Below are 13,823 nucleotides of genomic sequence, written 5' to 3' on the forward strand. Positions count from 1 at the left end.
ATACAATTCAAAGTTTATGCATTAAGAGTAACATCAGAGAAACTAAATCATACTCTGCACAAACACAAGCCCACAACACATACAAATTTTCTATGCTAATATATATATATATATATATATATAATCCAGCTCTACAGCCGTCCATATTATTCATTAGAGATGATTCGACAAATTATATGGTTAGCCTTAGTTATTAATCAAGCTGTAAAAAAATTAAACTCAGAATTTCAATCAACAGCAACTCTGCTGCAGCTCACGTTTTGCTGTAATCATCTATGTTCTTTTTTAAATATGAATATATCTCAATAATTAACCGCTCAAAATTGATAGAAGCAACCCGAAATGAAATAAAGATAAAAAATTTAAAGGCTCACGCAAGATGTGCGTAGCGTTTGAAAGCCTGCTTAACCGTCACGACAGTTCCGGCCACCACTACTCCAACTGCGCCGGCCACGGCCGCAGATCTCACGCCACCCGAAATCCTATACAGCGCTCCGGTGCCGAGCCCCGCCACCACGCTGTTCCACACGTCGTCGGTGTCTCTCGTCTCCATCATCGCGCTCTCAATCCCGGAATAGAGCAACCCTATGATGCCGAGACGGTTCCCCCAAGTACGTCCAGTGTGGCCAGAAGAGTTCAGAATACGGTTGATCCGGAGCTTGAGCGTGTCGCCGGCCTCGAAGGATTTGACGCCGTCTACTAGGCCTCGAGCGCCGCCGCCGATGGCGCCACCGAGGTAACCGCAGCCAGTGTAGAAGGTGAGGTTCTCACCCCAGGATCGACGCTTACGTTCAGCCTCCTCGATGAAGAGGTACTCCGGCGAGGATGGGAGCTGGTAGAGGTTTTGATTTGGAATCCCGAGGTCCTTGTATGGGTTGTAGAGGCGGATTTCTTTCTTGGAATCGGTGTCCGATTCATTATCAGGGGCCTGGTACGCCATAACAGAGACTTCCGGACTCTAGGGTTAGGGTTTCGGAGCTGAGAGAAAAGGTGAAAAGAGGATTTTGAAAGAGCAATGATGCTTTGTTTTCAAGCTTTGCCTTTTGATGCCTAATCGGTGTTCGGTTCAGTTAAGTCGGTTTGGGTTTTGGACCTTAGTCGATTTCAAACCGGACATGTGGTTCTTGAAGGATTTTTTTCACTATTAAAAATAATCAAAAATTAAAAATTAAAATTTAAAATACATATTTTTATTATTATTTTAAAAATATTTATCTATTCAAAAATATCTAAAATATAAACAATAAATATTTTATTAATTTTATTCTATCATAAATATTTTTATTTTGTTATTATATTAAAATAATTATTATTTTTAAATTTTAATAATTTATTAATTAGTTTATATCTATTATACTATTATATACTACAAATATTTATTAAAAAATAATATTAATAGATATTATATAATTATAAAAAAATAAATGAGTATATTTTTATTATTAAATAAAAATATAATTAATTTAATAATAAATAAATTTATAACTAAAATTAAAATAAATAAATTAAAAATAAATTATTTAATAAAAGATATTTATATATATTATAATTTACATATATAATGCTAAGAAGAATATTGCTTATCCTAAGATTTAATAGATAAAATAATCCATTGTTTTTAAGAAAATCTATTGAAATAGTGAAAGCAATATGTTTTCTCTATTCCAATTATTACTTGATCAATGATTGTTAAGTAAAATAATTGATTATAATGTTTTACAATCTAAAAAATCATACACACTTTCAAACTAATTTTTTTTTGGATTATATAATAAATAATTAGATACGAAGATACACTGATTTAGGTTACGAAGGAATTTTGGTTATTGAATATTTATATGTTGAGATCATATTTTATCTATTTATTATTATTTGAACAACTATTTCATACTATTGGTATGTCTTGCAAATTATATTTTATTTAAAATAATTTATTTATATTTTATATAGCATCTTTAAAGCATGAACCGCTTTATTCATCCATTAATAGTTGTTATATACAGTCATGTATAAAATTCCAATTGAATAAATGTATGGACGTGACTATATTTTTTGAGATGGTCAAACATTCATGTTATATAACACTATTGGTAAAAAATCTATGTTTTTTATAAATAAATAAATTAAAAAATATTTTGCAAAATAGTATAATTAATTTATAAATCTGCACATGACACTGGTCTCACTCTAATTAAATCTTAAATTTTGATGCGAATGATGAAACAAAAAATTGTTAGGTCAGAAAATTGATTTTTAATAAATATCATTTGAAAAATTATTTGATAGACAGATATATAGTTGGGATATTCTTTAAAGCACATTTCTACTGCATATACATGGCTTCTGAAAGTTTGTCTTAAACTCGTATAAACTTGCTTGGTCCGGGGCATTTCTTTTTCTTATAAAAATAATTTAATATAATATTTTGTTTAGAATAATTATGTGATATATTAATATGTGTATAAGTAATTTATACAACAATATGAAAAAAAAAAGTAATATTATCATTCTCCTCAAATTATTCATCTATATCATTTTTTAGTATTATTCATCTATATTACTGTCCTTCTTAAATATATCTGACATCTTAAAATTGACTATTAAAAAAATTGATTGAGTAAACTAGGTTATATAACGCTGTAACAAATATGATAATAAAACCCATATGATGAATAAAGTCTTAGATAAATCTTTCAAACAATCAGTTGTTTGTATATATAAAAAAAAAGTCCGAGTATGTATAATTAATTATTTTTTAATTAATTAATTGGATAATTCAACCAATTAATTAGATCCCTCTCAAACAATCAATTGGATAAAAAAGTAAAACAATCGATTGCGGTAAAAAAATATATTTTTTCACTAATCAATCGATTTTTTGAATAAAATAAAATCTATTGTTTTACGAACAATTGCAAAAAAAAAAAATTTCACTAACCAATTGATTAACTAAATATAAAAATTGATTAATTTTTTGAACATTGTAAACGGTAAAGGACTTCTGTTCACTAACCAATTAATTACTTCAATATAAAAATCGATTGAATTTTTGCCAGATTGTGATTTATGCAACTGTGATGATCGCATATCTGCCTATTCATAAACATGGTCGTCGTTGTAACAAAATTGATAGTCACAATGAAAGAAAATTCATAAATGATTACAATTATAAAACTAGATAATTAAAAAATAAATTGATGATAGATTATGAAATTAGTAATCTTAAAATTGAAAAAGATAAAATTAGAATTTCTAAATCAAAATAAAATTAGAAAAGAGATTGAAGATAAATATTTATAAAATTTAAAAATAAAATTTTTAAGATAAAATAATAATTTATAAAATATAAAATAAATTTTAAAATTAAATAATATATGAAAGATTAATTAATAAATAAAATTAAATAAAAATTATTTAATAATTATTAAAATATTAAAAAATATATTCTAATATTAAGATTATTTAATAGTCTAATCATTTTGAATCCATCAAAACCAAATCCATAAAATTATATATGTCTACTTTAATCCTAAGTTACATTTGTAGAATTTATGAAGATTTTGCAAGGTAAGATGAATGAGCTATTACATGTCTCGTATAACTTATAGCTTAACTTATAGCTTAAGTTATGATAACTATAATTAATGGTGTTCGTATTTAAACAAACTCAGGCAAAATTGCTCGTGTTCATTCATGTTAAGATAAAATGTATTAGCCAATAACAAAATATTAATAAAAGTACTAATTTAACTCAGGTTAATATATTTTATAAACTAAATTAATTTAGGGTTTGACTAGCATAATATATGTATAAACATATAAGTAATGATCCATATTTAAATCTTTTTATGAATAAAGTCCAACTAAGTTATTTAACAAGATTTAGAATAATATTAATTATAACTAATTCTTGTTATATTAGACTAACTTAGTTAAACTTGATTAACAAAAAAATTTAGATGTATAGAATTATTTTAAATATATATAATAGTTAAACTCATTAATTTATATAATTTTTAGAAAATTATTTTGAATATTATCATTATTTATTTATTTATTTATGTATTTATTTATTTTATTTTTTTATCTTTAATTGTTCTTAAATTATCTTTTGAGTAAAGGACAAATAGGTCCTTGACCTTTTTTTCGCGGACATTTTCGTCCTCAAGGAATGGAAAATACATTAAAGTCCCTCACACCTTAAAAACGTGGACATTTATGTCCTTCCGTTGAATTCAGCCGTTTGCACTAGACGGAAAAAGCTGAACTGACAGAGTTGGCGCTGAGCTGGCCGTAAAGGAGGCCAGGTGGCATGGAGCATTTCGTAACAAGACATATAAGTCCCTGGAGACGAAAACGACGCCGTTTCGTTTCCTCTCCCAATCCTTCAAATTTGTCTGCCCTAATCCCTCGTATGCACAAAAAGGGCGAAGTGGGTGTTGTGGGGAGTGGGGGCAGAAAGGAAATTCTTCCTTTCAAGGCTCTCACAGTTGCTCACTTTCAGGTATTTCAGCTTCTGGGAACACACAGCAGATGGAGGAACTTGACGCAGACTCTTGCAACCAGAGATACTCACTTCTCTAAGATTTGAAGCTTTTGATAAATCTGGGAGCTCCATTAGGCTTGACGAACCATCTAGATCCACTTTCCTTAGACTTACAAGATTCTGAAATTAACTCATTAAAAGGTAGGTATACATGCATGTGTATGGCATCAAAATAATTTCACAATCTTGTTGGAATTATAAATGAAGAACAATGTTGTCTCTTTCCATACCTGTTCACCTTCCCAAAGCGTTTGAATCCACTATTGGGCATTATGATTTCAACAATTCTCTCAACACCAAAAGAAGACGGCAAAGATTTCAAAGGAAACTCATCCCAATGAAAGTAGCTTAACTTCTTTGGCAGGGATGTAATATCTTCTGGAGCACACAACTTTCTTCAGAAATCGGGTGCATGAAATCTAACAAGCTTCAGTTTTGGCATTCTTTCAAATGTCTCAGGGTGCAACCTTATCGTATCAATTTCATACATGTTTAAAGTGATACTTTGAATAGCTTGAGTTCCCTGCATAGTATGTATGTCAAAAGTAATATATATCAAAATGGGACAAAATTACAATCTGGGTAATCTTGCACTTACCTTACTGTATTTCAGTACTATATAGGTATCACAAGAATCCCATAGTCTACTGCGTTTTCCTGGATCATCTAGACATTCTTCGCGAACAATTTCACGACCCATTTCTCGAATTAAGTCATGCATTGACACACAATTGTTTGAAATGGAAATAAGAGCTTTATTAGAAAGATTTGTCAACCCGATAGTAGTTGTGTATCCACAGCAATCAAGAAGAGATTTTATCTGCTCTTCTTCTGTATTTGTATCAAAGAAACATGCAAGTTCCAAAAATATATTCCAATCATTACGATCTAACTCAATCGCAATATACTTTGGATTTTTTCATCAGGCATCTTTTCAAGTTTGGCCAGTTCACTTTCCCAATCTTGTTGAGTTTTTCCCTTTAAGGAAGGAACCCAAGATTTTTAATGCTAAAGGGAGGCCTTTGCAATAATTAAGCACCCTCTTGGATAACTCAACTTGTTATGCTTTTATAACGCAGTTTTGCTTAAAGGCATTCAAGTTGAAAAGCCAAAGAGATTCATCAGGATTCAATGTCTTAACTTCATGTATATGATCTGCATCAGCTGTAGCAAGAACATACTTATCTCTTGTTGTCACTATGATTCTGCTACTTGCCTCAAACCATGTATGTCCTCCAGATAAATCTTCCATTTGATCTGAATCATTGACATCATCAAGAACAACAAGAACCTTTGTTCGACTAAGTCTTTTCTTGGCAAAATTAGTTATCCCACCAGGCGTGACAAAGGGACTTGCATCTTCTTCCTTTAGCAGTTTGGAAAGAAGTTCTGTCTTCAAATGATCTATACCATATTTCTCAGCTCTTTCTCTTACATTGTTCAAAAAGCAAAATCCTTCAAATCCATCACACAATCTATTGAAAACTGCAGTCGCAAGAGTTGTCTTACCAACGCCGCCCATGCCCCAAAGGCCAACAATAACAGCTTCAGATTCCATGCACAACGATACTAGCTTTTCAATTGGTCCATGAATTCCAACAAGACCCTGCAAATCACCTTGGGGTGATTGGTTTAACCTTTGTAAGACACTTTGACAATTTCATCAACAAGGTCAGCATCGTTCCTGCATAATGTATAAGAGGCAAACTTATTAGTATTGTTGTTGTATTGTTTAGTTTAATGAGAGAATGTATTTATCCCTTCCATTAAAGTCTCATTTATCAAAATATACCCTAATCTAATAGTGTAGCAGAAGAAACAAAATAATCTATGAAAAAGAAACACTGACCTGAAGCTTGATGACGGTGAATGGAATCCAGACAAGTTGGCAGCTTCCTTGAGAGCATCTCTCCAGATTTGCACCCTGTCTGCAAACCTCACCTCATGATTAGCAAGCGCATGGTGATAACTTTCCTTTTGGCGGCGCACCCATGATGGGTCTACATTATGGAAAATAGGTATTATAATTTGACCATTTTGTTTCCTGCATTCCAATATTTTGGCTAGTTCTTCCAAACACCATTGGGAAGATGCATAATCCTGGCAGAATATGATCAAAGCAATTTCTGATTGTTCAATGGCTGCAAGGAGTGAGTGCAATATTTCAATTCCTTCTCTGAGCATGTAATCCACGTATGTCTTGATGTGCTTGTCCTCTAAAGCCTTGCGCAGATGGCTGAGAAAACCACGGCGAGTGTCTGTGCCTCTGAAGCTGAGGAAGACATCATACTTAATAATCTCAGAAGAAGCATGCGCAGCCATATCCTCTTCCTTGCAAAAATGATCGAAGATCACACAAGTATCTGCTTCATCAACAAACATACATATAAATGACAGGACCTAGGTGAGACAAGAAACTAAGGAGAAATCGAATGAAAATTGTAACAATAAAATTGTGTACAATCTAATTAAGTTGGAGACAAATGATGAAGATCAGAACAGAGGCTGAGGCTGGAGGAGATTGTAGCAGTGTGAGTAGAGTGATGTTTGTTTAGACTTTAGATACATTGCGTTACGCCCTTTAAAAAATTGACAAAGTAAAATCATGCTGATGTACTCATTATTTGTATAACAGTATCTTTTATGTTCACACTTCACAGTAACCAGTACTCCCATTTTAACAATAACTGTTACTAGTAACCAATAGTCCTATTTTAACTTGTTGGATAATTGATCAAGTTTGTTTAAGATAAAGTTAAATTGATTCATCATGCATCATTCTTCAGGAGCTTCATAAAATAAAATTGCAAAACTTGATCAATCTAAAATGTCAGTCGGAAACACATGCATATATGCACATATTAGGTGTTTTAAGTAGAAACAAAAATTACATTGCCAAGACATTCCTTGGCTCTTGCCTATATCACTTGATACATTTGTTGTAAGCCATTGAAGGTGCCTTATACAAACTGAAGCGACTACACTTTTAACAAACGAAATTCTAGTAGTATACAACTATACATAGATCTCGATACTTTTTCTGTTTTGTTTCTAACTTTCTATATATAAAATGTTGAAAACATATTAGCGGAAGATGACTGATCAAGGAGCTTACAGAATCCAGCTACATTTTCACCACACCCAGGTCTCATTGAAAGAAGTCAGCATGGAGGATGCACTAGACATTGCAGTGTAAGCCCCGAAATAACCTGTGCATGAGAAACAACCAAAGATCAACTGATATTTCATGAAAGTAAGGCTTCAAATTTTGATACAATCCTATTTAAATCTATAATCTTACAATATAATCATCTGAAGGTTTTTCATATTGAGCTCTGAATCATCCATAAATCACTTATCCTAGGCTTCAATTATAATTAAACCTTGAACACTTGTATTATGTGTGGTCAAGTTTATTAGCCTGATGGTGGGTGGAGTGTCGTTGACAAGTGGATAGCGCATTCATCAATTCATTATATGAAGCAAGATCAGGTAGGAATCCCCTATCCAACATCTCATTCACCACTGACTCTCCCTCTATTTTCTGGCCCTCTCCTGTGTATCCATTAACCAAAATTTTATATGTCACGTCATCCGGTTCCAAACCCTTGCTAAAAGCAAGTAATCTTAATTTATTTGCTTCCTCTGTTTGTCGCACCTTGCAAATATCCTGAAGCACACAATTGAAAGTAATAACATCTGGTATCATACCCTCTTTAAGCATCTTTTCCACCAATCTCCAAGCTTCTTTAGTCTTCCTTGAGCTTCTCAACCCATCAATCATCACAATGCAAGCAATCAAGCTCGGCACACATCCTTTCTCCCACAACTCATAAATTAGCCCCAGTGCTCTATCAACATCTCCATTCCCACACAGAGCATCGACCAAATCAAAATAATCATACCCTTTAGGCAAAACTCCCCTTTTGGAGAAATCAAGTAACAGCTCACATGCCTGCAAAACCTTTCCTTTCTCGCCAAGCCCGCGAACCAGAATCTCAAAAGTGACATTGGAGAACTCGCAACCCAAGTCAATCATCTCATGAGCCATCCCAATCCCTTCTTCAACCTTTCCCTCCCTAAACATCTTCTTAATCAAAGTGTTGAAAGTAACCACATTTGGCTCACAGCCCATCTTTCTCATCTCCTTGAACATCTCCAATGCCAACCCAAACTTCAAATTCCTACAATAACCACTGATCAAAATGTTAAAAGTGAACAGATCAGGCCTAACCCTAACCCTAACAATCTCATCATAAAACTCGAGAGCCCTATCAAGCATGCCCCATTTCACAAAATCCATGAATTATGATATTACAAACTGCAACATTAGGCCTACCGTCGATCAACCTGCACATGGAACGGAACGAGGAGACAGCTTCGTCCAATTTGCCGGCTTTGCAGTAAGCGTGGATGGCGAAGCGGAAGATGGATTCGGTGTGGGGCAGGAGAAGATGAAGTCGGAGCAGGGACAAGGGTTGGAGGCGATGAAATCGAGGAGGACGCGGAGGTGGTGGACGCGGTGGGAGAGAGCTAGGGTTTGGGCCATCCAATGGAAAGTGGAGTGGGTGTGGCGGAAAGAGTCGACGAAGGAGGCCCAGGTGAAGACGTGAAAGTCGTAGTGGGAAAAGGAAGGGTGGTGATGGAGCTTGGATTTGAGGAAATGGAGGAGAGATTCCGGGGTGAAAGGTGGGGAAAGATGCGTCTTGAGAAAGTTGAGGAGGCGGTGGTATTGGGAGTTGGGGATTGGGGTGAGTGTGAGTGTTGGTGGTGGCGGGGGGAGGGAGGGATCTGGCGGCGGAGATGAAGAGGCGACGGTAGGTGTGGTGGTGTTGCTATTGGTCTCAGCATTCCTTAACTTGCTCTGTTTCTTCCCTGACCCCGAAACCTGCGTCCAAATAATATGTTGTTACCAAAACAGAAAAATTTATGGGTACTTATGGGGATTATGATTGAATAGTAGATAGTAATGCTCACTACTACTTCTGTAAAAATTTATTGTTTGCAAATAATTAAAGAAAAAATTAATTAAAATGAAAATACCAAAAATGATGATATATTTAAATGTAGTTGGTAAGAAAATGTTGTGCTAAATTTGAGCTTATTTGGAGTAGTTTTTATCAATTTGTATGAGAAATTAAGAAATAATGATATTGCAGCATCCAATTACCATTATTATTCATTGCAGAAGAAACTAAAATGGCTTCTTTTCCTTCCATTACTTATGATGTGTTCTTAGCCATTTGGCTAAGGCTTTCAATCAAAAGCAAATTGAAACATATGTAGATTACATGCTGAGGGAAGGAACTGAAATATCACACTCACTCCTCACAGCCATTGAACAATCTCAAATCTCTTTGATCATATTCTCCCAAGACTATGCTTCTTCTACATGGTGCTTGGATGCACAGGAATGATGCTGAATTCATTGAAGAAATTGTGAAACGTGTGTTGCAAAGGTTGAACCAAGCATACCAATGTGATCCAAAAGAATTTGTTAGAACTCATGATCCAAAAGGTAAAACAACTCTTGCAAGTAAGATTTTCAGCAAGAATTTCAAGGTATATATTTTTTTGGAGAATGTAAGGGAGAGAGTTCAGAGATATGGCATGACTCATTTGAAGAAAGAGCTTCTTTCTAAACTACTAGAGGAAAAACATGTAGACCCTTTTATCATGCCTGATGGAATAACCAATTTTGCCAAAAGAAGACTTAGTCGAAAGGGAATTCTTCTTGTTCTTGATGATGTCAATGATCCAGACCAATTGCAAGATTTATGTGGGAGAGGATTTGAGTAACAACTAGGGATAAACATGTATTACTTGTTAAACAAGTTGATCACATACATGAGGTTAAGCCATTGAATGATGATGAATCTCTCAAGCTTTTTAATTTGAATGCCTTCAAACAAAACCATGACATTGAAAGAGACCAAGCTCATGCTGAGCTAACCATCAAGCTGGTTAACTATGCTAATGGCAATCCATTGGCTTTAAAAGTTTATGGAAGAAGCAAAGAAGAGTGGGAAATTCAGTTTTTGAGAATTAGTTGTTCTTGGACGAGGTACGGGGAATGTCTGTTGCGTGTTCCTCAAGGTATTGAGTCTCTTTCAGAAGAGTTGAGACTTTTTGAATGGAATGCGTGTGCCATTTGAAATCTTTGCCATCATCTTTTTGTACTGAAAACCTTGTTAAACTTATGGGAAGAGTTTCAAGTATACCGAAAACACCAATATTTCAGTTATTTTAACCGTTGATTTGAATTATAAAAAATTATATAAAATATATATTAATTAAAATTAACTGTTAAAACAACTGGAACACTGATGTTTTAGTACACTTGAAATTTTTCCAAACTTTTGGTGATGGATAGCAGGTTGGAAAAGCTTTGGGATGGTGTCCAGGTATGTAAATTTTTCTGCTCTAGTTAATCTTTTACTCTTTCCTTCTATTATCTATGTGTTAAAGTTTAAAACACAGCTAAAGATAGCCTCTACATTCATTCTTAACTTTTTAAATTTTTAGGACTAAATCTCAGTAATGGTCTCCCAGATTCAGTCCGTGCACTGATTTAGCCCCTAAGATTCCAATTGCACTATTTATGTCCTCCAGATTGCGCTCCGGACAACATAATGGTCCTTTGGTGAATTTCCTGCGTGACTCAGCGACGGCTTGCTTATGTGGCGTAGCCACTGCCACGTTGGACGTCAGAGTGTAAAGATAACATGGATTGTATTGTAAAATTCTCCAATGTAGTCCATGTCTTCATTTTTAAACCCTAAAAGTTCGTTGGCCTCCCCTCAATCTGGTTCTCTCCATCAACGTCTCCTTCTGCATCAACGTCTTCATTGAATTGATATTTTTTATTCTAAAAATCCTTTCAAACATGAATCATTATCATAAAAATAGGAATGAGTAGTCAGAAAGAAGTTATGGGCAAATAGACAGTCTGCTGCTAGGTCAAAAGAAAGGAAGATGCGCTACATCACCAAGCTTGAAAAGAGGGTACAAACATTGCAATCAGAAGCAACATCCTTGTCTGCACAATTAACTATCTTGCAGATGTGTATTAGCTAATCATCTGTATCTGATTTTACAGTATTTTCTACTTTACTCCACTTGTATCAACTTGCGACTGTGATTTATATATGTTTAAACTTCTATCTTCTCAGTGGTGTGTATTGTCATTATTTACTATGTCGCTTTCTGTTTGAAAAGCTCTTTTGGAGGAAAAATAATCAATTCATTTTGGTATCTTATGAGGAGAGGGATACAGGTGGATTGAATGCCGAAAACAATGAGCTGAAAGTGCGGGTGCAATCGATAGAGCAACAAGTTCACTTGCAAGATGGTAAGCTCATGCTGTAAACAACCTTATAATGTTTCTTAACTTATTATGGCACATTTTGATGTATTGTGTATTACTACTTGGAAATTGGAATTTTGTTGAAGTTGATACACTTGTTATACTATTGTCTTCACTTTAGAAACCATTCCATGAAAGTCAAATTTGAATTTTGAATGTGCCAAGGTAGTTGATCTTGAATCTGATCTTATATCTCAGTTGCTATAAGAATCAATTCATTTATATTTTCGTATGTAGCGCTTAACGATGCATTAAAAGAGGAAATTCAGCATTTGAGAGTCCTTACCGGACAAGCTTTGCCAAATGGAGGAGCACCTATGAACTTTGCTTCATCAGTTGGAGGAGAACAACAATTCCAATCCAAAAATCAGTCGATGCACACCATTTTAGCTGCCCAGCAGTTACAACAACTCCAAATTCGCTCACGGAAGCAACGGCATCAACAGCAGCTATTCCAAAACCATCAACCTCAGCATTTGCAACAGTTTCAGCAGCCACAACCACCACAGCAACAACATAAACATTAGCATAGAATTTAGGAACTGCACCAATTACCCTTTAGTTTGTGTTGAGTCTAGAGTTTAATTTAGGACATAGTCATTCTATTATCCCTTATTCAAGAACAGTAGAAATGGTTCTAATAGTTAGAGATTAAGGATTAGATTTTATATCTTTGCCATGCAAACTAGTCTTCTTGTACCTTTAGCTATGGTAATGGATCATGGAGGTATATTTTTTTTGTTAGCTAAATCTTGCCATCAGTTTCTTATGGTTTCAACTTTCAAGTTCAACTACACTTTTGTTTGTATTGGGCTGAGTTTTTTATTTTAGGCATAAAACCTAGAGGCTAGAGTAGACAAAAAGATACAAGATAAATGTGCTTTTCTTTTTTCTTTTTCTTAGTTAATTTGAAAGGTATTTTCTAAAATAGTTTTATATATTATTTAAATAAAATGAAACTACAGATATATCTTGTAATCTTAAAGTTGGGTTAAGCTTTCCTCCAAAAAATATCTCCTTGCCCCTTATAATAAACGAGGGATTCAAAATCACTAATTTAAATACTTTTTTCATCCCTAATTCCAATCGAAGCATTGATATTTGAATTTTATTACTAAGAATGTAACTATACTTTTACAAGAGATTATTTGAAAGAAAATACGAAAATCTCCCATGACCCTCTTCTTCCACATCACAAAGGCATTAATGAATGAGTAAGAAGCTGTAACCCTCAGTTGCAGGACTAAAATTCCATCAACATTTAACACTTGCACCTAACAGTAAGACTCATTTCTCAATTATGCATGTTCATTTTTTCTCCGAGATTGGGAATAACTATGTATGCTTTTGCTATGAACCAGCTCAGTGGTTTTGATTAGAGCTAATACTTCTTTCTGACTACTGATTCCTGTTTTTATGATAATGATTCATGTTTGAAAGGATTTTTAGAATAAAAAACATCAATTCAATGAAGACGTTGATGCAGAAGGAGACGTTGATGGAGAGAACCAGATTGAGGAGAGGCCAACAAAGTTTTAGGGTTTAAAAATGAAGACAGGGACTACATTGGGGAATTTTACAATACAATCCACGTACACTCTGACGTCTAACGTGGCAGTGGCTATGCCACACAAGCAACGCCATCGCTGAGTCACGCCGGAAATTCACCAAAGGACCATTATGTTGCCCGGAGCGCAATCTGGAGGACATAAATAGTGCAATTGGAATCTCAGGGGCTAAATCAGTACACGGGCTGAATCTGAATGACCATTATAGGGATTTAGTCAAATTTTTAGCATAATTCTCTACCATAATGACATGTCAGCTTAAGTGACAAAATTATCTTTTAATCCTTTCATTTCTAATTAAAATACTTCTCAATCCTTTTATTATGTAATAAATTAGTGTTAT

The 13,823-nt window shown here is 34.1% G+C and overlaps 3 protein-coding genes and 1 long non-coding RNA gene across 13 annotated transcripts; 1 reads left to right on the forward strand and 3 right to left on the reverse strand.

Annotated features, from left to right (window-relative positions):
* Positions 1-225: 225 nt before the first annotated feature.
* Positions 226-1,090, reverse strand: LOC112773064 (mitochondrial import inner membrane translocase subunit TIM23-1). The gene has a single exon (XM_025818103.3). The coding sequence runs from the start codon at positions 938-940 to the stop codon at positions 371-373; it is 570 nt and encodes a 189-aa protein (XP_025673888.1). The 5' UTR covers positions 941-1,090; the 3' UTR covers positions 226-370.
* A 3,019-nt stretch (positions 1,091-4,109) lies between these two features.
* LOC112773065 (TMV resistance protein N) lies at positions 4,110-12,605 on the reverse strand. 10 transcript variants are annotated; one of them, XM_072225725.1, is made up of 8 exons: positions 12,199-12,605; positions 8,886-9,434; positions 7,848-8,730; positions 7,662-7,755; positions 6,396-6,909; positions 5,145-6,230; positions 4,777-5,069; positions 4,110-4,666 (listed from the first exon to the last, which is right to left on the reverse strand). In XM_072225725.1, the coding sequence occupies exons 4-6, from the start codon at positions 7,696-7,698 to the stop codon at positions 6,179-6,181; spliced, it is 603 nt and encodes a 200-aa protein (XP_072081826.1). In that variant the 5' UTR covers positions 7,699-7,755; positions 7,848-8,730; positions 8,886-9,434; positions 12,199-12,605; the 3' UTR covers positions 4,110-4,666; positions 4,777-5,069; positions 5,145-6,178. The 10 variants fall into 10 exon arrangements, with proteins under 10 accessions (XP_072081826.1, XP_072081825.1, XP_029150600.1 ...); XM_072225724.1 differs by having other exon boundaries at positions 4,110-5,069; XM_029294767.2 differs by lacking the exons at positions 8,886-9,434; positions 12,199-12,605 and having other exon boundaries at positions 6,396-6,912; positions 7,848-8,421.
* On the reverse strand, positions 5,607-6,104 carry LOC112772604 (disease resistance protein Roq1-like). The gene has a single exon (XM_025817570.1). The coding sequence runs from the start codon at positions 6,102-6,104 to the stop codon at positions 5,607-5,609; it is 498 nt and encodes a 165-aa protein (XP_025673355.1).
* LOC140181625 (uncharacterized) lies at positions 11,498-12,690 on the forward strand. The gene is made up of 2 exons (XR_011876599.1): positions 11,498-11,897; positions 12,150-12,690. It is a non-coding gene; the product is annotated as an uncharacterized lncRNA (long non-coding RNA).
* Positions 12,691-13,823: the final 1,133 nt, after the last annotated feature.

The sequence above is a fragment of the Arachis hypogaea genome, chromosome 18 (assembly GCF_003086295.3).
Source record: "Arachis hypogaea cultivar Tifrunner chromosome 18, arahy.Tifrunner.gnm2.J5K5, whole genome shotgun sequence".
In the NCBI taxonomy this organism is placed as follows: domain Eukaryota; kingdom Viridiplantae; phylum Streptophyta; class Magnoliopsida; order Fabales; family Fabaceae; genus Arachis; species Arachis hypogaea.